Here is a 26,740-nt window from a genome sequence, read left to right as displayed (position 1 = left end):
TTAATTTCTCATGTTTTAATTTTAGCTTCTTGTGTACAGTAAATACAAGTTATAAACAGTTGTTTGTATATCGCTATACAGAGAAAACATTCTGTACACTATGTTAATTAATCTTTCAATAAAAAACAGTGTGCAGGTATTATATATCACGCAAATATCTGACTCTAGACCACAAAAAAGTCATAAGGGTCAATTTTTTAACATTAACTGAAAGTTGAATACATAAGGTTTCCATTGATGTATAGTTTGTTAGGATAGGACTATTAATATTTGACTGAGATACAACTATTTGAAAACCTGGAATCTGAGGGTGCAAAAAAATCGCCTTTAAGTTGTTTAAATTAAGTTCTTAGCAATGCATATTACTAAACAAAAATAAGTTTTGATATATTTACAGTAAGAAACTTTCTGAATATCTTCATGGAACATGATCTTTTTGACCCGCACAATGTATTTTTGCCTATTGCTACAAATATCCGTGCTACTTAAAACTAATTTTGTGGTCCAGGGTCACATATTTTTGACAATAGTCATGCTACATAATCATTAAACAACACCACATAACTTAATATATATTACATTTTTCCAAACATTTTTCACACATTTATAAGCTATACCTCACTACATTCTATTTCATCTTTTGTCTCTGACCTCCGGGACTCATTTGCGGTCAGCTTCTTCTCAAATAAGTTTTCATCGTCAAAGTACTGAAAGTCAAAAACCTCCTCGTCGTCAAAACACCAGCCTGGCCAGTCCACGCTAATGCCATCAAGGACATTATTGCTTCAAGAGAGAGAAAAGAGGTTTATGGGTAAATGGGTAAACTCTTCAAAATAGTAAAGGTTAATGTCCTTTCTTCTCTACACTGTAAAAAAATATTTTAAGTAAATCTGACACTAAGTTTTTATAGTAAAATGACATTTTTAGAAAAAAAAAGAGAAGGAAATGGCCATTTTTTTTCACAGACCCTCATAAAAGACCCTCAGGGGTCCATAGACCCTTAATTGAAAACCATGAATATAAAGCTCAAGCTACATACAAATAGTCAGAAATGTTAAGAAATTAGGTTCATTAATCTAATAAGTTTGATCTAAGTTGATCTAATCTGTTCTGATTACTACATAGCTTTTAATGAGTTCTTAAAGAAATGTACTATTGTATAAATGTACTAGAAGTGCATTATTATTGCATGTAATTATTTTTCGGGGGAAAGCCTGACTCCTAATGGTCTTAATGAAGAACTAACTTGTGTATAATGCAAAACCAGAGACGTAACAAATGCTTATATACAATTTTACAACATCCTGTTGTAGAATTGTCTTACAATTTCCAGGGTAGGGTTGAATGTAATAATTTTATGTAACAGTACACAGATGAATTGTGCGTGTGGGCAGAGAGAAGAAATAACGCACATGAAACTGTTAAATTCCGCAGCACAGTGAGGTCTCTCTACAGTCATCTCACAAATGGAACAAATATACTTAAAATGAAAATGATTGATTTTCCACTGGGCAGTTAAGGTTATTTTTGGGGTTAATTTTAGAGGAATGAATATTTATATTTTAAGTAAAAAAAAAAAAAAAAAACACACACACACACACACACACACACACACACACACCCAAATACACATTCAAAGTGGCATTTTAAATTAGACAAATGATGTAAGATTTTTAGGGGTTAAATCATTTATTTATGAATGTATTTATTGTATATATTGCATATTATTTCTTAATCGAGATTCATATATAATGTTAAGATTTTTTTTTTTTACCAAAATAAAAATGTATTTAATTTTTTCAAAGTATGGGATCAGTACGATTATTAATGTTTGATAAAGAAGTTGATAAGAAATTTGATCAAAAAAACAGAAAAAATGTAATATTGTGAAATATTATTACGATGTAAGATAATGTTTTTCTATTTTAATATACATTAAAATTTGACTTATTTCTGTGATCAAAGCCGAATTTTCAGCATCATTACTTCAGTCTGTCACGTGATCCTTCAGAAATCATTCTAATATGCTGATTTATTATCAGTGACGCTTTTGTTTTTTAAAGTTAAAAGCACAGCATTTATTTAAAATAGAAATCTTTTGTAACTATACACTACAGTTTAAAAGTTTGGGGTCAGTACATTATTGAAAGAAATTATTACTTTTACACTGCAAAAAAATGCTTTTCTTACTTAGATTTTTTGTCTTGTTTCCAGCCATAATATCTAAAATTCTTAAATCAAGAAGGATTTTCTAGACGAGTAAAAATGATCTTGTTTTCAGAAAAAATAATCTGCCAATGGGGTAAGAAAAATTATTTTGTTTTCTGTTTTAAATAAGATTTTTTTTCTGACACCATTGGCGGATTATTTTGCTTAATAAGTAAAAAATCACTTAATTTTGGCTTGTTTTTTCTGAAAACAAGAAAATTATTTTTACTTGTCTAGAAAATCCATCTTGATTTAAGAATTTTCAGATATTTTGGCTGGAAACAAGACAAAAAATCTAAGTAAGAAAAGCATTTTTTGCAGTGTATTCAGCCAGGATGTGTTAAATTGATAAAAAGTGAGAGCAAAGACTATTATTAGAAAATATTTATATTTTAAATAAATGCTTCCAAAAAATAAAAATATATATTTGGCAGCACAACTGATAATAAAAGTAATAAATCAGCATATTAGAATGATTCTAAAGGATCATGTGACACTCAATACTGGAGTAATATCTAATGCATCACAGGAATAAATGATATTTTAAAGTATATTAAAACAGAAACCACTATTAATGACATTTTGCAATATTGCTATTTTTTCTGTATTTTTGATCAAATAAATGCATCCTAGATGAGCATAAGAGACTTCTTTAAAAAACATTACAAGTATTACTGATACCAAATATTTGAATGGCATTGAGTATATATACAGTATATATATATATATATATATATATATAAATAGATATTCACCTATCATCCCTCCCATAACTTACATTACTCTTACTCTTTCCATTTAAAGCAAAATTTCTATTAAAATACAAAATCTAATTCTATGCTATGAAAAATCATGGTCATCACTGTTTGTCTAGTTGAAATGACAACAACATATATATAGTATGTTAGGTTGGAGTTCAAATTAAAAATTTTTTTTTGTATTTTTAGAATAAGTAGCCAGAACAGAAACTAGTTTCCCCAAAAAATGGTTGCATGACGCCATCTGATGTTTTTAATGTACGAAGTACTCCTTTATCTAAGAAGATGCAACCCTGCTTTCAGATTACATTTAGCAATGACTCACCATGTAAACTCACCTCTCTTTCATTTCATCCTCACTTTCATCCACGTTCCCCTCTCTCCATCCATGTGTAGATTTCATACGGGGTACTGCAGATTGCTCTCGTTCAGCCTCTCTATCTCCTTCGCTGACCGACGGAGATGGAGGGGTGGAGATCGTAGGAGAATTTTGTAGAGATAAAGTTTTTTTCTTTCCCTTTCTTTTTCCCAGTCCACGTTCTCTTTCCCGGTCCTTCGCCCTCTGCAGCAGACCCTGGAGTGTAGAAGGGTGAAGCCGGGGGACCAGGCCTGGTGGCGGCGACGGGCTTTGTCTATGAGAAGGTGGGCAGGAACTTTGGGAGAGGCTGATCTCTGGAATGGAGGCGCTCCTCTGTGTCTTAAGTTTGACTGGTTTCTTTTGAAAGTTTCCATCACGTGTCTGTTCAGATTCAGAGTGTATCTGAGGGTCTGGCGACAATTTTTTTTCAGGGACATTCCATAATGTTCCATGGTTGTTTTTTAGAGATCCCAGCTTTAGCACTCTGTGGGAATCTTGAGGTTTAATGGAAGGGTTGGATGTTCTTCTCTGGTTTTCACTGGAGTTTGCATTGGATGTGTGTTCTAATCCATTCACAGCTGTTCTGGAACTATCAGAGGGGAGAGATGTTTGCAAATTATTCGGACGTCTCTTCCGGATGCGAGGAGAATTCAGTTTCCTGGGGAACCTCCCTGATTCTGTGAGGAACTCATTGTCATCTCCTGACTGGCTGTACACAGAGTTCCTCCTGATTTCTTGCGAGTCATCTTCTTGATCCAGATGCATTGGTTCCCCTATTTCTGCACTTGCTCCATATGATGCAGTTATTGGATGTTTGTTTGATGCAGAAGTGCTTGGCAAGAATTGGCTAGAAGTGACATTTTTCTCCACATCTCCACCAGGCAACAATGTATTTGATCCATTCGACTGGTCCTGTTGTGTAACGTCATTAGAGTTTGCAGGTGACCGCTGTCCATGTTTCCATGTAACTCGCCTTTCTGATATTTTTTTAGATAGGGCCTCTTCCTCATCCAACTGATTACTATAAGTCATGTTTCTCCCTTCTTCAGTTCCTAATCCAGCTGAATCTGTCTTTCCTGCAACTTCTTCATGAGCTGATTGGCTGTGATCATTCTCTTGGCCAATCAGTGGAGAGTTCCTATCCTCTGCCAGCTGCTGAACTTTGCTTTGCTCTACATCTATCAACATTTCTGTCTCAGACTTGCGCGTATGGGAAGTCTGTAGCCTTAGAGACTCAGCTGGGTCAATGTCACTATCAGATCTATCAGATACTGATTGGCCATCAGGATCCTCCATGACTTTGTCAGACAGTTTGTCCTGGATGGGTCTCTCTGATCCACCAAACTCTGTCATACTTGTTGTTTTCAGTGTCTCCTTCTTCCTCAAAGTCTCTAAGGCCGCCTGTGATCATCAACAAGAACCAGTTTATAGTCAACTATTCAACTATATTTGATGTTCTGATTCAGTATTCTGCTACACATACACTTTGTTATGGTATGAAAAAGTCAGTTTCCATGATACATTTAGTGTCCACTTTGGCTCTCTTTACATCCATGTTATTTTCAACCCTGTTACTTAATTAAGAATAAACTATCAAACAAATAATGTTTTTTTTTTGTTTAGTAAATGTAAGTTTAACAATGACTATAATCAATAAGTGTAACTAGCCCTACTGAGGGGCAGCTTAATTGTTGGGTACATTTACAACTCTGTTACTTTCAGCTCTGTTAATTAATTAAGAATAAACTATTAAACAAACATTTTTACTTCAGTTTAATAAATGGACGTTTAACAATAACTATAATCAATAAGTGTAACTAGCGCCTACTGAGTGGCAGCTTAATTGTTGGGTAAATTTGCAACCCTGTTACTTTCAACTCTTTTACCTAAATTAGAATAAACTATCAAATAAATGTTTTTTTTTAATTAATTTAGTAAATGTACGTTTAACAATAACTATAATCAATAAGTGTAACTAGCCCCTACTGAGTGGCGGCTTAATTGTTGGGTAAATTTGCAACCCTGTTACTTTCAACTCTGTTACTTAATTAAGAATAAACTATCAAACAAATATTTTTTCTTAAGTTTAGTAAATGCATGTCTAAAAATAACTATAATCAATAAGTGCAACCAGCCCCTACTGAGTGGCGGCTTAATTGTTGGGTACATTTGCAACTTTGTTACTTTCAACTCTGTTACTTAAATAAGAATAAACTATCAATCAAATATATATTTTTTTTGTTTAGTGAATGAACATTTAACAATAAGTATAATCAATAAGTGTAACTGTTCCATATTAAGTGGCAGCTTAATTGTAAATTTGCAACCCTATTACTTTCAACTCTGTTACTTAATTAAGAATAAACTGTCAAACAAATATTTTTTCTTAAGTTTAGTAAATGTATGTTTAAAAATAACTATAATCAATAATTGTAACTAGCCCCTACTGAGTGGCGGCTTAATTGCTGGGTAAATTTGCAACCCTGTTACTTTCACCTCTGTTACTTAATTAAGAATAAACTAACAAAAAATAATTTTTCTTAACTTTAGTAAATGTACGTTAAACAATAACTATAATTAATAAGTGCAACTAGCACCTACTCAGTGGCGACTTAATTGTTGTGTAAATTTGCGACCTTGTTACTTTCAACTCTTTTACCTAAATAAGAATAAACTATCAAATAAATGTTTTTTTAATTAATTTAGTAAATGTACGTTTAACAATAACTATAATCAATAAGTGTAACTAGCCCCTACTGAGTGGCGGCTTAATTGTTGGGTAAATTTGCAACCCTGTTACTTTCAACTCTGTTACTTAATTAAGAATAAACTATCAAACAAATATTTTTTCTTAAGTTTAGTAAATGCATGTCTAAAAATAACTATAATCAATAAGTGCAACCAGCCCCTACTGAGTGGTGGCTTAATTGTTGGGTACATTTGCAACTTTGTTACTTTCAACTCTGTTACTTAAATAAGAATAAACTATCAATCAAATATATTTTTGTTTTTGTTTAGTGAATGAACATTTAACAATAAGTATAATCAATAAGTGTAACTGTTCCATATTAAGTGGCAGCTTAATTGTAAATTTGCAACCCTATTACTTTCAACTCTGTTACTTAATTAAGAATAAACTATCAAACAAATATTTTTTCTTAAGTTTAGTAAATGTATGTTTAAAAATAACTATAATCAATAATTGTAACTAGCCCCTACTGAGTGGCGGCTTAATTGCTGGGTAAATTTGCAACCCTGTTACTTTCAACTCTGTTACTTAATTAAGAATAAACTATCAAACAAATATTTTTTCTTAAGTTTAGTAAATGCATGTCTAAAAATAACTATAATCAATAAGTGCAACCAGCCCCTACTGAGTGGCAGCTTAATTGTTGGGTACATTTGCAACTTTGTTACTTTCAACTCTGTTACTTAATTAAGAATAAACTATCAATCAAATATATTTTTGTTTTTGTTTAGTGAATGAACATTTAACAATAAGTATAATCAATAAGTGTAACTGTTCCATATTAAGTGGCAGCTTAATTGTAAATTTGCAACCCTATTACTTTCAACTCTGTTACTTAATTAAGAATAAACTAACAAAAAATAATTTTTCTTACGTTTAGTAAATGTACGTTAAACAATAACTATAATTAATAAGTGCAACTAGCACCTACTCAGTGGCGACTTAATTGTTGTGTAAATTTGCGACCTTGTTACTTTCAACTCTGTTACTTAAATAAGAATATATACATTTTTTTTGTTTAGTAAATGGACATTTAACAATAAGTATAACCAATAAGTGTAACTGTTCCCTATTAAGTGGCAGCTTAATTGTAAATTTGCAACCCTGTTACTTTCAACTCTGTTAATTAATTAAGAATAAACTATTAAACAAACATTTTTTCTTTAGTTTAATAAATGGACGTTTAACAATAACTATAATCAATAAGTGTAACTGTTCCCCTATTAAGTGGCAGCTTAATTGTAAATTTGCAACCCTGTTACTTTCAACTCTGTTAATTAATTAAGAATAAACTATTAAACAAAAAATTTTTCTTCAGTTTCATAAATGGATGTTTAACAATAACTATAATCAATAAGTGTAACTAGCGCCTACTGAGTGGCAGCTTAATTGTTGGGTAAATTTGCAACCCTGTTACTTTAAACTCTTTTGCCTAAATAAGAATAAACTATCAAATAAATGTTTTTTTTTTAATTAATTTAGTAAATGTACGTTTAACAATAACTATAATCAATAAGTGTAACTAGCCCCTACTGAGTGGCGGCTTAATTGCTGGGTAAATTTGCAACCCTGTTACTTTCAGCTCTGTTACTTAATTAAGAATAAACTAACAAAAAATAATTTTTCTTAAGTTTAGTAAATGTACGTTAAACAATAACTATAATTAATAAGTGCAACTAGCACCTACTCAGTGGCGACTTAATTGTTGTGTAAATTTGCGACCTTGTTACTTTCAACTCTGTTACTTAAATAAGAATATATACATTTTTTTTGTTTAGTAAATGGACATTTAACAATAAGTATAACCAATAAGTGTAACTGTTCCCTATTAAGTGGCAGCTTAATTGTAAATTTGCAACCCTGTTACTTTCAACTCTGTTAATTAATTAAGAATAAACTATTAAACAAACATTTTTTCTTTAGTTTAATAAATGGACGTTTAACAATAACTATAATCAATAAGTGTAACTAGCGCCTACTGAGTGGCAGCTTAATTATTGGGTAAATTTGCAACCCTGTTACTTTCAACTCTGTTACTTAAATAAGAATATATACATTTTTTTTGTTTAGTAAATGGACATTTAACAATAAGTATAACCAATAAGTGTAACTGTTCCCTATTAAGTGGCAGCTTAATTGTAAATTTGCAACCCTGTTACTTTCAACTCTGTTACTTAATTAAGAATAAACTATCAAACAAATATTTTTTCTTAAGTTTAGTAAATGCATGTCTAAAAATAACTATAATCAATAAGTGCAACCAGCCCCTACTGAGTGGCGGCTTAATTGTTGGGTACATTTGCAACTTTGTTACTTTCAACTCTGTTACTTAAATAAGAATAAACTATCAATCAAATATATATTTTTTTTGTTTAGTGAATGAACATTTAACAATAAGTATAATCAATAAGTGTAACTGTTCCATATTAAGTGGCAGCTTAATTGTAAATTTGCAACCCTATTACTTTCAACTCTGTTACTTAATTAAGAATAAACTGTCAAACAAATATTTTTTCTTAAGTTTAGTAAATGTATGTTTAAAAATAACTATAATCAATAATTGTAACTAGCCCCTACTGAGTGGCGGCTTAATTGCTGGGTAAATTTGCAACCCTGTTACTTTCACCTCTGTTACTTAATTAAGAATAAACTAACAAAAAATAATTTTTCTTAACTTTAGTAAATGTACGTTAAACAATAACTATAATTAATAAGTGCAACTAGCACCTACTCAGTGGCGACTTAATTGTTGTGTAAATTTGCGACCTTGTTACTTTCAACTCTTTTACCTAAATAAGAATAAACTATCAAATAAATGTTTTTTTTATTAATTTAGTAAATGTACGTTTAACAATAACTATAATCAATAAGTGTAACTAGCCCCTACTGAGTGGCGGCTTAATTGTTGGGTAAATTTGCAACCCTGTTACTTTCAACTCTGTTACTTAATTAAGAATAAACTATCAAACAAATATTTTTTCTTAAGTTTAGTAAATGCATGTCTAAAAATAACTATAATCAATAAGTGCAACCAGCCCCTACTGAGTGGCGGCTTAATTGTTGGGTACATTTGCAACTTTGTTACTTTCAACTCTGTTACTTAAATAAGAATAAACTATCAATCAAATATATTTTTGTTTTTGTTTAGTGAATGAACATTTAACAATAAGTATAATCAATAAGTGTAACTGTTCCATATTAAGTGGCAGCTTAATTGTAAATTTGCAACCCTATTACTTTCAACTCTGTTACTTAATTAAGAATAAACTATCAAACAAATATTTTTTCTTAAGTTTAGTAAATGTATGTTTAAAAATAACTATAATCAATAATTGTAACTAGCCCCTACTGAGTGGCGGCTTAATTGCTGGGTAAATTTGCAACCCTGTTACTTTCAACTCTGTTACTTAATTAAGAATAAACTATCAAACAAATATTTTTTCTTAAGTTTAGTAAATGCATGTCTAAAAATAACTATAATCAATAAGTGCAACCAGCCCCTACTGAGTGGCAGCTTAATTGTTGGGTACATTTGCAACTTTGTTACTTTCAACTCTGTTACTTAAATAAGAATATATACATTTTTTTTGTTTAGTAAATGGACATTTAACAATAAGTATAACCAATAAGTGTAACTGTTCCCTATTAAGTGGCAGCTTAATTGTAAATTTGCAACCCTGTTACTTTCAACTCTGTTAATTAATTAAGAATAAACTATTAAACAAACATTTTTTCTTTAGTTTAATAAATGGACGTTTAACAATAACTATAATCAATAAGTGTAACTGTTCCCCTATTAAGTGGCAGCTTAATTGTAAATTTGCAACCCTGTTACTTTCAACTCTGTTAATTAATTAAGAATAAACTATTAAACAAAAATTTTTTCTTCAGTTTCATAAATGGATGTTTAACAATAACTATAATCAATAAGTGTAACTAGCGCCTACTGAGTGGCAGCTTAATTGTTGGGTAAATTTGCAACCCTGTTACTTTAAACTCTTTTGCCTAAATAAGAATAAACTATCAAATAAATGTTTTTTTTTTAATTAATTTAGTAAATGTACGTTTAACAATAACTATAATCAATAAGTGTAACTAGCCCCTACTGAGTGGCGGCTTAATTGCTGGGTAAATTTGCAACCCTGTTACTTTCAGCTCTGTTACTTAATTAAGAATAAACTAACAAAAAATAATTTTTCTTAAGTTTAGTAAATGTACGTTAAACAATAACTATAATTAATAAGTGCAACTAGCACCTACTCAGTGGCGACTTAATTGTTGTGTAAATTTGCGACCTTGTTACTTTCAACTCTGTTACTTAAATAAGAATATATACATTTTTTTTGTTTAGTAAATGGACATTTAACAATAAGTATAACCAATAAGTGTAACTGTTCCCTATTAAGTGGCAGCTTAATTGTAAATTTGCAACCCTGTTACTTTCAACTCTGTTAATTAATTAAGAATAAACTATTAAACAAACATTTTTTCTTTAGTTTAATAAATGGACGTTTAACAATAACTATAATCAATAAGTGTAACTAGCGCCTACTGAGTGGCAGCTTAATTATTGGGTAAATTTGCAACCCTGTTACTTTCAACTCTGTTACTTAATTAAGAATAAACTATCAAACAAATATTTTTTCTTAAGTTTAGTAAATGTATGTCTAAAAATAACTATAATCAATAAGTGCAACTAGCCCCTACTGAGCGGCGGCTTAATTCTTGGGTAAATTTGAAACCCCGTTCAACTCTGTCACTCTGTCTATTTAATTTAGACTTTAATTCACTGATTATTGATAGAATTCCTACAATCTATGGTCACAGGATTGAAAAAAATAGAAAACCCCTCATTTAAAATAAACAGAAATTCAAATTCAAATAAATAAATAAATTGGATATAAATTACTTTGAGCAGCTCCTAAGATCAACATCCTAGTTGGGTCATTATGGAAAAATTACCTCATATTTTAAGTGTTTTAGAGTCTACTTTGTACCCTATTCATGCAAGTGCCAAAAGTAGACGGTACACAGAATTCATTTAGGAAAAAACAAATGACATTTCTTCAGGCTTGGGCTTGTACATCCTGTCGCACTGGTGTCAAGTGTGTGTTTGCTGCAAGAGGAATGCAAGTACCTGAGTCTCACGCAAAGCAGACACCCATGACGCACAGCTGTCTGGATTGGGTGTGGACAGGAAGTTCACACTGACAGCACAACCTAAATCACCAACCTCCACTAACACAAACGAATCTACCAGACAGAGCAAAAAGGGAAGAAATAGACAGTATAAGATTTTATCTAATATCAAAGTTCCCTTCAAGTGCACCAGAGCAGGGATGTCAGACAGGGGGGTTAATAGTGCAACAGACAACGTGATTGTAAGGGGGCCCCTTAGCAGAGTCAGTGCACAAGGCCCAGAATTCCTAGCGACAGAATGTGTATATAAAATTCCATCTTTTGTGACAATGTACCAGGACTTGAATGAGCAGGTATTTGACACACCTTAGGTGGTGCCATTCCCATAAAGACCAATCAGAAACCAGCTTATCAAGTAATGTGCTGTTTTATTACATAGAACAAAACTATTTTTATACATGGAAAGCTTTTTCCATGTGGAAAATCAATGTGCATTTTGAAACTGACTGGCTGTATGTAATGCTTTCTATGTCTTCATGCTTTTGCTTCGGTGTTTCACACTTGGTGTAGTGTCATGTTTTCTTGTCCCTTCATTATTATGATTTTGTTAAAAACACTGCAACTGAATCCTACCCTTGCTCTCTGAGACTCCCCTACAGTATTTAGTGATAAACAAACTGATTTACACATTTCTAAAACCATATAAATGACATACTAACATACTATTTTTAATTATTACGCATTATTGTAATAGCACAACAGTGAAAAATATTTAACTTACAAGAGTGAAAAGTTGCATTAAAATATTGATAGAAATGCAATACTTTATTATTATTTGGTTAACAGTGTCAAAGTTAAAAGTTTAGGTAAAATGTTTAAGCATCTTGTTCTACAATTAAAAGAAAAACATGACCTTTTGTAGGAGTTTGAATGATCAATGTGACAGATTAGTGACCTAAAAATAGGGAAATCCAAAATATTTAGTTTTTAAAATGATCCTTTAACTTGTTAAATGTAATTTGTCCTGGTTTCCTGGTTTAAATAACATTTTGAATCCTAGATTTTCAGGTCTCAAAATTGTGGACCACATTGTATATGGTGAGCACTCTAAGAAAAGTCAGTTGGAATAAGACCCGCATGTGTTAATATAAAGGAATTCATTTTAGTGATAGTACAGAACATTACCTGTTTTCTGTTTTTCCACAGATTTTTTTTTGTCTCTAAGTGTGGTGCATTTGATAATATGTGGTGCATATGATCAAATATTTACAGTTTAAAATATACTACCAGTCAAAAGTTTTTAAACAGTAGTCTCTTCTACTTACCAAGCCTGCATTTATTTGATCTAAAGTACAGCAAAAAACAGTAATTTTTAATTTTTTTTTTAATTTTTACTATTTAAAATAACTGTTTTTTATTTGAATATATTTTAAAATGTAATTTATTGCTGTGATTTCAAAGCTGAATTTTTCGCATCATTACTACAGTCACATGATCCTTCAGAAATCATTGTAATATTCTGATTTGCTTCTCAAAAATGTATTATTAATTTTATGTCAAAAAAAGGTATAATGTTACAAAAACTTTTTATTTCAGATAAACGGTGATCGTTGGACCTTTCTATTCATTAAAGAATTCTGAAAAAATGATAATGACAATAATAAAAAATGTTTCCTGAACAGCTAATCAGCATATTAGAATGATTTCTAAAGAATCATGTGACACTGAAGACTGGAGTAATGATGCTGAAAATTGAGCTTTAATCACAGGAATAAATTACGTTTCAAAATATATTCAAATAGAAACCAGTTATTTTAAATAGTAAAAATATCTCACGACATTACTGCTTTTGCTGTATTTTAGATCAAATAAATGCAGGCTTGGTGAGCACAAGAGACTTATTTAAAAACAATAAAAATCTTCCTGTTCAAAAACTTGAACAAAGGTTTGAACTGGACTTGTTTCCAGCCAAAATATCTGAAAATTCTTAAATCAAGATGGATTTTCTAGACGAGTAAAAATTATTTTCTTGTTTTCAGAAAAAAACAATCCAAAATTAAGTGATTTGTTGCTTAGAACAAGCAATATAATCTGCCAATGGGGTAAGAAAAAAAAATCTTATTTTAAACAAAAAACAAGATCATTTTTCTTACCCCACTGGAAGATTATTTTGCTTGTTTCAAGCAAAAAAACATAATTTTGACTAGTTTTTTCTGAAAACAAGAAAAGTCTAGAAAATGCTTCTTGATTTAAGAATTTTCAGATATTTTGGCTGGAAACAAGACAAAAAATCTAATTAAGAAAAGCATTTTTTGCAGTGTGGTAGTGTTTAATGTTTTATTTTGGCATATTAAAATAAAATTTTGTGACCAATGCCCCATATGCATTAAATATGGCATGAGATATAACAGTCTTTTCATACTGATGTGAAAAACATTCTTTCATGCAGTTGAGATTGTTAAATGTAGGAGTTAGTGGTCACACTCACATCCATCTTTAAACTCAATGAAGTGTATTCTCTCCAGAGGCAGAGGGGGGCGCACTACCTTCAGCTTGTCTGATTTCTTCTGCGTTTTAGTCATCAATAGCACATCAGTGAAGAGCAGGACCACAAGCTCCTAACATAACCAGAAATAGATGTTGAAATTCTATGATCAATACAAAAATCATTTACACAACAAATTCGCTTTGTTTGTCGTTTCACTTGCCTTGGTTTCCTTTCGTAGTCTGACCTTCAAAGTTTCTTCCATTAATTGCTTCCGTATGACATTTGGTCCCACCCCTTTCACTGGGCTCATCAAATCAAAGCAGCAGTACTCACAAATATACTGTTGTTGAAATCTTCCCATTAGCCTTTTTGTTTTATATGCAAAGCATGTACAATTCATAGTCATTCAAAGATTTGTTTTTGTGTGTGTGTGTTTACCTTGTCTAATTCTTCACTCAGACCTTCAATCTTGTATCCCTCTATCCTTTGAGCAGCGGCAGAAAGGGCCAGAGTGTCTTCTTTAAGTTGCAAATAGTCATTGATAGATTCTAGAAAATTATTGACACTGTTCAACTGCAGGAGAAAAAGAAAAAGAGAAAGAGAGTGAGAATGAGAATGAGTGCAGATCTTTATCTTTAACTTCAATAATAGAATAAAGACTGTGCAAGCAGCTCATATTCGAGAGAGAGAGAGTGAGATGTATTGAGAGATAGATTACAAAGACGATAACAAACGCAGTGCAGCTCAAGAGTTTGACCTTTCTCATACTTTTAGTCTTACACAATCATTTCATGATGTGATATTTCAAGTAGTGAAAGTGCTTCTATATTTTTTCTGTTCTATTCATAATAATTTAAGTGAAACACTTATATTTATTCAATTTGTTACACTTTTTGCTTTAATTACAGCAGCACAAATGATTGTGCAATAACTGCAATAACAAGTGTTTGCAAGGCGTAAATGTTTCATGCTTCAAATCCTGAAATTTAATCAAATTAAATTAGATTTTCCATCTCATTTTTTAAATGTTGACGTGCAGGTTTTCACTAGGTCTGTGAAACAATTAATCATGATTAATTGCATGTAAAATAAAAGTTTGTGTTTACATAATGTATGTGTATGTATCTGTATATTAACTATGTATATATCAATACACACACATACATATATGTATTAAATATATATATATATAAACTTTATTATATACAAATATTTTATATTTGCATGTGTTTATATATATCTAATAAATATTCACAGTACACATACTGTATATTAAATAAACAAAAACTTTTATTTTACATGCGATTATTCGCGATTAATCACGATTAATCAGGAATAATCGTTTGACAGCCCTAGTTTTCACAGTATTTTTTGTGAAACCACTATACCTATAAAACAATAATAATAATACAAAATTTAAATAAATAATAATATTTTCCATATAATATCAATGCCTTTTTGCTGTAGCAAAGTGGCAACATAAATGCCAATGTATTTTGTATAATTCACTTCGTTGAATTTACAGTGTATGATGTGATTCATCACCACACACAGTCTCACCATTCTTTCGAGTGCGTTTTGGGTGTGGAGGTCTTCTGTGGTCTTCTGCACAGCTTTCAGCAAAAGAGGGTACTTGGTGATTCTCTGGTGCGGTTTGGCCTGCATATCGCCCAGTCTCATTCGCCCACACTGTGGATGATTCTCCACCCACTGCACAACAGATTTCATCAAGATAATTAGGAAAATGCATGCATGCATGTATCTTCATGCAACATATCCGATTGTAATCTATAGCTCATGTTCATCTGTGGTGCATCTGAATTCATTTATTGATATATATATATATATATATTGATATATTTTGCTTAAATGAACTCAACATTAATTATACTGAATATTTTACGGTACAGCTAGTCAATACAGCTAGTTACTAAGCTAGTTCAGGGCTTGATGTGCAGTTATTTCTACTATGTACCCTTCAGGAAATAGCTCACCCCCATAACCTACCACTACAGTCAAACCACCACAAAGGCAGGCAATCACACAGTCATTTCTATCCTGCTGACTTTGCATACTGTCCACTGGTACAAAAAACATTGACAGGGGAACTTGGTGTGGTAAACACTTCATCTGAAATGTGGAAAACAAATTCACACCTCGCTAGCCATTTTTAAATCTATATTTGACCTTTTTTCCAGCCTTAATTTTCCAGCCTTTTTTCCATAAACAATAAAGTTTCCTTTTAAAACATTTTCAAACCTTTCAAACATATTCTGCACATCTTTGTACATTTAAGATCTATTAAAGGAGAAGTTCACGTCCAGAACAAAAATGTATAGATAATTTACTTACCCTTGTCATCCAAGATGTTCATATCTTTCTTTCTTCAGTTGATAAGAAATTATGTTCTTTGAGGAAAACATTCCAGGATTTCTCTTCATATAATGGACTTCTATGGTGCCTGTGAGTTTGAACTTCCAAAAAGAAGTTTAAATACAGCTTCAAATGGCTCTAAACAATCCAATCTAAACAAATTGACATTTTGTGTACTTTTTAAACCTCAAATGCTCGTCTTGTCTAGCTCTGCATGTGCTCTGTGTATTTCAGTTCAATACAGTTCAAAACTCCCATCTCATTTTCTCATCCAATTTTAAAATCACCCTACATCGCTGCAGAAGTACAGACACAGTGTTTACAAAGTGAACATGCAAAGAAGATCAAACACCCTTTACAAAAAAAAGTAAAACAGTGATGTAGCATGATTTTGAAGTTGGAGGAGAAAATGAGAAGGGAGTTTCTTGACATACCTTAACTGCATTAAACTAGCGAGACAAGACGAGCACTTGAGGTTAAAAAGTATATCAATCGTAATTTTTTTTTCCACCTGATAAGACCCTTCTTCCTCGGCTGGGATCGTTTAGAGCCATTTGAAGCTGCATTTAAACTGCATTTTGGAAGTTCAAACTTAAGGACACCATTGAAGTCCACTATATATGGAGAGAAATCCTGTAATGTTTTCCTCAAAAAACATAATTTCTTTATGACTAAGGAAAGAAAGAAATAAACATCTTGGATGATAAGAGGGTGAGTAAATTATCTGTGTGTGTTTTGTGTTTTGACCTGGAGAGGATTTCCTGAAAATTCTAGTTAATGTTATTGCATTGGGCTAAAACAGACTTTTTTCACACAGGGCATAACAAAAAAGCATACTATATGTATTTTTAGGGTTTTTAGAGTTTTTTTCATCCGCTTTGTTACACTTGCGGTGTTCCTGGTCAAAAATGATCAACCTTACAAAAAACTCATTAGAAATTTGTCATCACATTATATTATTACCAAATATAGGATTCAATTTTTTATCAGTTTCTTTTAATTTCTAACCGGCCCCATTGATCTGAGCTTATGCACTTTAGTTCTTGAGTGAACATTACCACCAGTCAGTTCTAAAAAGAAATACAAAATCTGTGCTAAATGATAGAAAACAAGTTGACAAAACAGTTGAATCCAATAATTGGTGATAATAGAGGGTTTGCACTTATGTCCCGTTTTGGTCAGTTACCCGGATGTCCGGCCATATTGGCGATACTCAAATGTAAACAAGAGCATGGATTGCATGGTTAATATACTACTGAATATGTTGTTCTGCTAATTTATGATGTCTTAACCACGAAATAAAAATGTGTGGAAGTTGCCAAATCAAATAGAGCAGGAACTTAGTGAGCAGGAAAGGGGGCAATATTTGACAAACTTAAGTTAATAGGAGATAAAGACACGTACAAGCAGTATTAATTAAGATTAAGCATGCATTTAATAGCGACTTCAATACCCTGCATATTATTAGCGGCTCCCTGACGGCCACAGTTTTTTTATACAGTATAATTTCCCAGCGATATAATCAACATTGTGATGTCTGTCAGCCATCAGCGATCGTAACACAAAATTTAGAAAAGATGTTCAGCACAGCACAAGAATTAAATCTTTTATATCTCTAAAACACCTCAGGAAAAAACAAGAACTGAAAAATGTAATATTGTAAATATTAACATAATGTCATTGGTTTAGTGTTGTTCCAAAATTGTTTTTGGACTAAAACAGAAGTGGAATTTTCAACTTTTTATAGCACTGTGTTTGAACAATGGAAGCCCACTGAATAAAAAAAGAAAGAAAAAAGGTTATTGCGATTTATCTCGCAATTCAGACTTTTTTTCTCAGAATTGTGCGAAAACTCACAATTGTGAGTTATAAAGTCAGAATTGCGTAATATATACATTGCAATTCTAAGAAATAAAGTCGCAATTGCGTGATTCAGAATTGCATGATATAAACTCGCAATTCTGAGAAAGGAAGTCAGAATTAATACAACACATAATAGTCTTTTTTCTCCTCAGAACTGTACTTTATTACTCGCATTTGCAAGTTTACAATTCTCACAATTCTGAGAAACAAACTCTTAATTGTGAGAAAAAAAGTCGGAATTGCAAGATACAAAGTCGCAATTGTGAGAAAAAAGTCAGAATTGCAAGTTTATATCTCACAATTCTGATTTTCTGATTCTGACTTTATAACTCGCAATTGTGCAATTATATCTCACAGTTCTGAGAAAAAAAGTCAGAATTGCGAGAACTCACAATTACCTTTTTTAATTTTTATTCAGTGGCGGAAACGAATGAGTAAGTGTTTATGTCCCAGCACTGGGGTTGCACGAGTTAGTGCACTCTCAGGACTGGGTTGCGTCAGGAAGGGCATCCGGTGTAAAACATGTGCCAAATTGGCATTGCAGATCACTCCGCTGCGGCAAACCCCTGATTGAAGGGAGCAAGCCAAGAGAGAAAGAAGAAGATTCAGTGGCGGAAACAGACTTCCACATTTGAACACTTTAGGCGTTTTTCTGTGACCCTGTAGCTGGCAAGAAGTACATGCATTAGACATCTGAATAATCCATTTAACCTATTTGCTAAAAAACGCTGACTTGTTCAGAAATGAACCAAATGACTGAGGGAGGGAGTCACTGAATAATTCACCCAACTTTTGTTTCTAAAATGTGAGTTAGTCAGTATTCATTATGACTTTAATTACTTGCAGCCTTGTGTAACAGCTGAAACATGCTAATATTTAGAACATCAGCACTCTTGTATGTTTGATACTGTTTCTTAATTTCTAATTTTTTTTTTCAATCTACCTAAGCCTGTGGGCGAGACTTCCAGTTCATGAGCCGCTATAGGGAAATAATGAGAAGAATAACAACGTGCAGTAAACCATAAAACTGTTTGCACTACAAACCAGTGTTCATAATTAAAATAATATGGTAATACACACCGATTTACAATATTAAGCAGCAAAACAACCTATTTGTACAGCTAAATATAGCTGAACGCAAATGAGACCAGAAGCCAGACCCATAAAATATACAAATGGCCACGCCTGCTCTTACAGGAAAAATAAATAATTTTTACAATAATTTTTTGCTTTTAACATATAAATCTGATTTTCAGTACCGTAAGATACGTGTGAAACTGTGGGTTTGTGTCGAGCTGTCTGCGAGTAAACTCCACATTTCTCTCCTCTACCAAACAGTATTCAAAATATGCAGAAAAACGGTCAGGAAACTGGAACAGATGAAAAATGAGAGTATAAACACTGAAAAGAAATTTGAAATGGCATATTAGGCAATGGGAAAAGTTGCTTATAATTTAATGTATAGTCATTCTATCATACCTGCAAACATCCTGGCTCAAGTCGGAGGGGGTCAAAAGGTCTTCCAGTGAGACGGACCTCTTGTAACATTGGATACATCACTTGATGCCAAAAGAGTCGATGTGCATCAAGGATAGCAGGAAGATTGGAAAAGAGCATTGTGGGGCTGACCTGAAAAAGAGAAAGAAAGAAAGAAAGAAAGAAAGAAAGAAAGAAAGAAAGAAAGAAAGAAAGAAAGAAAGAAAGAAAGAAAGAAAAAGAACAGACAGTAATGGAAAAAGATTAATTGATACAGGTGGTGTCACCCACACGCTCTTCGCCAGAGCAAAATTATTTTCCATTTTGTCCACGCAAAATGTTTCCATTCGTGACATCACCGGTAATGCTCTAGATTGAAAACTGAACAGAATGAGTGATCTCACAGATGTCAGTGAACGGCACATTATTGACCGCACTTCTGCCGCCGCATACAGCTGTGCAGCCCGTCTGCCTGCCATTTAGATATGCTGAGTATGTAACTCTAGAAGGTCAATTCAGAAGAAAAAGGTTCCATGCAAACATGTGAAAGATGAGACGAAATGCACTTACTTCCTGAAGGAATCCGTTTCTGTGACAGTGTGATAGTGCTGCCATCACAAGCTGTGCAGAAATGAGGATATGCATTAGCCAGAGTGTTACATGCACCATTTATAACAATAAAACGTTTAAAATGCATGAATAAAACTGCAGAGGACTGAGAAAGGTGATAAAGGCTATCTGCACAGCATACGTGTATAACTATTATAATATTATATTATATAATATTATATATATTATTTTATATATATTATATATATCTGATTTACATCCATTAAAAAATACATAATATATAATAATGTTATACATACGTCTTTGGCAATAGTGAGTTTGTTGATGTAGGTAAGTTCAGTATTTATAAGCTCCCACAGCGCCTCCTGCTGGTGTCGCTGTGTTTTGGACATAGACTAGAAATAGAGACGGAGAGAAAGAGAAAGTCACCAATACGGTAACACTTTATAACAACTGCACAATATGAATAATTAGTTAAGCATTAGTAAAAAGTCAGTTAATCTTTTATAAAGCATTGTCCCAACTTTTATAGTCATTAGTAAGCTGTTTATAAATACAGCTATAAATTTGTTCTTGATTTCTAAGCATATCTATTACAAAAGAGATTTAAAGGCTGTTATCTTCCTAACAGAAAAAATGAACACAACACTGAGGGATACAGAACTCAGAAATATTATTTTAAGATGCAAAAAGAGACTGTGCAACTGTACACATGAATTATTATTTATATATATATATATATATATATATATATATATATATATATATATATATATATATATGTATGCACTACCATTCAAAAGTTTGGGGTCAGTACATTTTTTTTTGTTTCTTTTTTTTAAAGAAATTACTACTTTAATTCACCAAGGATGTTTAATAATTAAAAGTTTATTAAAAAATAATAATAAATAATTTCCATTGTTATAAAATATTTATATTTTGAATAAACACTGTACTTTTCAAACTTTTTTTTAAATCACAGGTTCCAAAAAATGTTTGGCACAACTTATGATATTATCCAACATTGATCATTCTATTAATAAATCAGCATATTACAATGATTTCTGAAGGATCATGTGACACTTAAGACTGGAGTAACAGCTGATAAAATTAAGCTTTTCATCACAGGAATAAATTCTATTTTAAAGTATGTTAAAATAAAAAAACATTATTTTATATTGTAAAAACATTTTGCAATATTACTGTTTTTTTCTGTATTTTTAATCAAATAAATGCAGCCTTGATGAGCATAAGAGACTTCTTTAAAGACTATTACAAGTCTTACTGACCCCAAACTTTTGAATAGTAGTGTGTGTGTGTGTGTGTGTGTGTGTGTGTGTATATATATATATATATATATATATATATATATATATATATATATATATAATTAATTTAATATATTTATATATTAAATTGCAGAGGTTTATTTTTTTTATCAAGTGTACAGTTGTACAGTTTTGTTTTTTGCATCTTGAATAAAATTTATCTGTGTTCTGTATCCCTCTGTGTTTAACTTTTCTGTTTGGAAGATAAATGAGCCTTTAAATCTTCTTTGTAAATGCTTTACAAGGTATAAATAGTCCTCACTTTAGACGAGCTCACAAAAATAGATGGCTGCATGGCAAAATGTTTTATAACTACCTGACTTAAGCATGAATCACAGCAGGAATATGTTAATAAAGCATTTATTAACACACTGAGCAACTATTATCATGTGTCTAAATAATAATGTACATTTAAATAGTTTATTTATCATTTACTTACACTTTCTAAATGATCTTATGAACCACTGACAATTCCAAAATAACTGGTTTGTAAATAACGTAATAATTTAGATCAACTTAATTATACATTGATCATTAATAAAGTATAAAAATACAATTATTAAAAATTGTAGATATGCTCAAGAACAAAATATTTATAGCTGTATTTATAAACTGCTTACTAATGCTTTATAAAGGATTAATTGACTATTTTCTAATGCTTAACTAATGATTCATAGTGTGCAGTTAATATAAAGTGTTACTGAAAATGTATGAATTCATACAAATTAGCCACAGAATTGGACAAGATGTAAACAAGCAACTCTGTTACCTCATGGGAGTGCACTATGTCTGTCCAGCTCTTTTCCAGTGTTATTTCAGTACCTCCCTCTCCCCATGTCCACCTCAGGTCCTCAGGTAGGTTAAAAGAGTCCAGAACCTGTTTTAGTGTGTCCACCTGCCCCTGTACACCAACCGATCGTTCCTGAGAGAGATATTGGAATAAGAAAAATTTAACTCTGTACCTATGAACTAGGTACCCAGTTCAGGGGGAAAAAATGAATTACCTCAAATGTGCCATTTTTGTCAGACACTCCCTGGCTAAAAAGTGCCTGCTTTAATGCAACTCTGCTTTTCACCCCGACAGATGTTCCCTTGCTCACTGTAGAAAAGTCCACAGCTGCCCTCTGCTTCTTTTTCTGGCAATGAAAAATTGTTAAATGTGAAAAGCTGAATGACAGAAGCCTGATTAACCCACGTTTTTTTTGTTTTTGTTTTGTAGTCAACATCCATGACTGCGTACACTGTAAAAGGTTTTCACCAGATTCAACATAAAAACTTAAGTTCAGCAGTCTTACAATTTTTAAGTTAAATCAGCTTAAAACTTCAAGTCATTTTAACTTATTTCACTAAAAATGAGTTGATTTAACTTGTGAGTTAAAATGACTTAAGTTGATTTAACTTAAAATTTTAAGGCGGCTACTAAACGTAAGTTTTTAAGTTGAAACTGGTGAAAAGCATGAACAGGATTTAGATGTTTTTCCTTCAAAAACATTCTCAGTTGATCCTTAAAAAACATTCCTTATAGCCTTAAATACCCAGAGGACATTGAGTGATTGATACAAATGTTATTCCAGGACCAGCAAAGCACATTGTTCTATGTTCTACTTGGTTAAATCACTTGAGGACAATATGTACACCTGTTTTTCTGGACTTCTGAACATGTGAGCACTACTAAGATGCAGAATGAAAGCAGTGGAAATTGATGTTTATTTTAAAAATAGATCTGAATCTGTGTGTGAGGGTTCCTGTAGCTAAAAACTGGAAGTAGAGATTTCCAAGGTCCTGGTTTTGATTCCCAAGGATCACAGATGCATATAATTTTGAAAAACGTACATACCATAACCCTCACACACAGATTCAGCTCTATTTTTAAATAAACATCAATTTCCACTGGTTTCATTCTGCAACTTAGTGGTGCTCACATGTTCAGAAGTCCAGAACAACAGGTGCAAAATAATAATAATAATAATAATATTAAAAGATTTTTGGACATGGAGGGCCAAATTACAGTCATTCCTTAATTTGTGTAATGATTTAAAAAGTAATTTAATGTTTATTGTGTTTTTATTAACTATTTAAAGACAACACGTAATCATTCATATTCATATAAAATATTTAATTTTGAGTAATTTGGTGCTCCATATTAGAAGGTTGTACTGTACCACACAATATTTCACATAACCTGAATTAACCATGTCATAAAAAGACTATTATTTTATGAAACTTATCGACCACGACACACAATGTTTTAGTGGTTCTGAAATCATTTACTTTTTGGATTTTCTTCGGCACTTTGGTCGCACCACTTGACTTGCTGGTTGCGCCACATGACAAAAGATTTTTGGTAATAAAACATTGTTCTTAACTATTTAAAGCCTTTACTTTGAATTAAATCCTTTATGAGGCCTTTTTCTTCATTATGACATCAGAACAGTAGTACCCTCTGACATTTTTGGCATTTGGTTACGTTATTCATCTAAAAGGCGAGACACTGGTGAATAGGGTACAAAACAATAACTAATAGTTTTCACTTTACTTACCCAGTTGATTGATTAGATTGATAATTGCAAACATTTTTTGTATTACAAGTTTTCTAAAATGTTATGTTTAAATATGCAAACGAGGCATGATTTCATGAAATATGCGCTAATTTGCATACACTTCTAGTACAAAAATCAAAATGCTGAATGAAGTCAGTTTCAAAATTCTTGTTGAAATTTTTTGACATACTAAAGTCAAAAGTTTACACACCGGGCATTTTGGGTATCTCATTTCTGAAAAAACACTTTATGAAAAACAAAAAAGCCCAAAATCTCAAACTTGATAGGTGCATGAAAAAACAGCGTTTTTGCCTGCAGTGTCTCCCCTTAAAAGTCAGTTTAGATGAAAGCATCTGCATAATGCATAATGATAACACTGTTGAATGATACTTTTGACTAATTCAGTACCTGGTAGCCTACAGTGTTATATCTGTGTTTCTCTTGTGCCCTCTTCTGAGTGACTGATGGAACTGCAACATGTCCATCAGGAGTGTCTGTGTCTGCCTCTTTCTGTTCCTCCCGCTGTCTGTCACTCTTATCACCAAGGGCAATTTCCTCTGGGGCCATGACATTGCTCAGTTCTGGTCCTTTTGATGGATTACTAATAGACACAGATAAGATTACAGTAAGAGGATTGGTAGTCAAACACAGATCAAAGACAGGGAAACGATACGTAGAAGTGAACACTCAGCGTTGAGTAATTACCAAAAAAATAAAATAAATAAAAGCTGCCATGCTTCATTTATCACTGTGCTGGGCATAATGCATAACATTTTATAACCCACAAAAAACTGTAAACCACAACTGAAAGGAACTGATACCAGACTTTTGAAGCCCACTGGTGTGACCTTTAAATTTCAAAACATTTCAGATCTTATGACCTGACCCAGCGTGTCACACACAGACGCTTGTTTTTCTATTATGGTGGGTTTATTATCATTTTCCATTGACGTAAGTTATCTTGTTTTTATACTGAGCTTGCGATGTCTTCTATGCCCCTAGTCTGAACCCTCACGCAAACAGTTTTTATACTGTATTATTTTTATATTTTCATTCTATTAACACTTTATATCATCATTAATCGGATAGTTAACCAAAAAATAAAAATTACCTCATGATTTAACTGTTACTTAGCCTCAAGCCAATTGGTTTCAGACGAATACAATCGGAGTTATAAGCAAAATGAAGTAGGTCCATACATCATAAAAAAATAACCCACATGCTAATAATAAAGGACTCTTGAAGCGAATCGATGCGTTTGTGTAGCTAATAAAAATATGCAAACGTAACTTCTAGCTTTTGCTAACCGTCGTCCGCGAGTTCACGAGAAAAAGAAGAAAAGGCATATACACCCAGTGTTGGGTAAGTTACTCTAAAAAAGTAATTAATTACTAGTTACTAATTACATTTTCAATAGTGTAATTAGATTACTGTACGAATTACTCTCTCCAAAAAGTATTTAATTATATATTACTAATTACTTTCTAAATACTAGCCTACATCAACCTTGACAAGTTAATACTACAAGGATAGACATGAAACGGTTGTTTTAATTCTTTCAAATAAATAATAGGTACGTAAATCATTCTGGTCACACTTTAGATTCCAATTCTTTCTATTTAATAACTATTAACTATGACTCTTGCCTCTATTATTAACACTTTGTAAAGTAGTTGTCAAGTTTAAGGATTAAGGATTAAAAATAAGGTCTTGCAGAATAAGACATTAACATGTGCTTTTTAAGTAATAATAAACAGCCAATACCCCAGAAATATTAATGCTAATAACCAACTAGCTAATAGTGATAACTGGACACTATAAGTGTTACCAATATTCTTACTGACTCACCAAAGTATTTAAAGTGAGAAGGTACATACACATTTTCATTGTGGTGTGACCAGCAAAGTCAAACGGTGCGACCAAAGTGCTAAAGAAAATCAAAGTCAATTAAATAGTAATTAAATTACAGAAAAATAAGAGTAATCCCTTACTTTACTTTTTCAAGGGAAAAATAGCCTACATCAACCTTGACGAGTTAATACTACAAGGATAGACATGAAACGGATGTTTTAATTCTTTTAAAATAAAAAATAGGTACGTAAATCATTCTGGTCACACTTTAGATTCCAATTCTTTCAATTTAATAACTATTAACTATGACTCTTGCCTCAGTATACTCTTATTAATACTTTGTAATGTAGTTGTCATGTTTAAGAATTGGGTAGGATTAAGGATTTGAAATAAAGTCTTGCAGAATAAGACATTAACATGTGCTTTTTAAGTAATAAACAGCCAATACCCCAGTAATATTCATGCTAATAACCAACTTACAGTGATAACTGGACACTAGTGTTACCAATATTCTTATTGACTCACCAAAGTATTTAAAGTGAGAAGGGTACATACACATTGTCTTTGTGGTGCAACCAGCAAAGTCAAACGGTGCGACCAAAGTGCTAAAGAAAATCAAAGTCAATTAAATAGTGATTAAATTACAGAAAAATAAGAGTAATTCTTACTTTACTTTTTCAAGGGAAAAGTAATTAAATTACAGTAACTAATTACTTTGTAACTAGTTACACCCAACACTGTGTACACCTAGGATGGCTTGAGGGTGAGTAAATCATGAGGTAGTTTTCATTTTGGGGTGAACTATCCCTTTAAGACATAATGTGTTATTAAGCTATTTCCTCCCCTGCAAATGAACTGAGGTTTTACAAATCTTGGGTGGACATCCCGGACCCCACAATGTAAACAAAACTTGACCCTCCCACATATTTGATTATCTAAATACACAAATATTATTTGAACTATTACATTACTAATTAATATATATGCAATTTATAAAACTACTGTAGCTTTAAACTAATAAATCCAATAGTCATTTTCT

The 26,740-nt window shown here is 31.9% G+C and overlaps 1 protein-coding gene across 1 annotated transcript; it reads right to left on the bottom strand.

The window, feature by feature from the left end:
- plekhg6 (pleckstrin homology domain containing, family G (with RhoGef domain) member 6) lies at positions 1-24,966 on the bottom strand. The gene is given in 16 exon segments (XM_073847851.1): positions 1-783; positions 3,305-4,585; positions 6,237-6,246; positions 11,099-11,326; positions 13,701-13,830; positions 13,921-14,040; positions 14,139-14,273; positions 15,261-15,410; positions 19,196-19,306; positions 19,416-19,565; positions 19,983-20,033; positions 20,282-20,377; positions 22,080-22,232; positions 22,315-22,446; positions 24,259-24,451; positions 24,962-24,966. Coding segments are annotated over 16 exon segments (3,117 nt in total). The 3' UTR covers positions 1-611.
- Between the last annotated feature and the right edge of the window lie 1,774 nt (positions 24,967-26,740).

Source organism: Garra rufa, chromosome 9 (assembly GCF_049309525.1).
Source record: "Garra rufa chromosome 9, GarRuf1.0, whole genome shotgun sequence".
NCBI lineage: Eukaryota > Metazoa > Chordata > Actinopteri > Cypriniformes > Cyprinidae > Garra > Garra rufa.
This window is presented reverse-complemented; position numbering and strand designations above follow the sequence as displayed.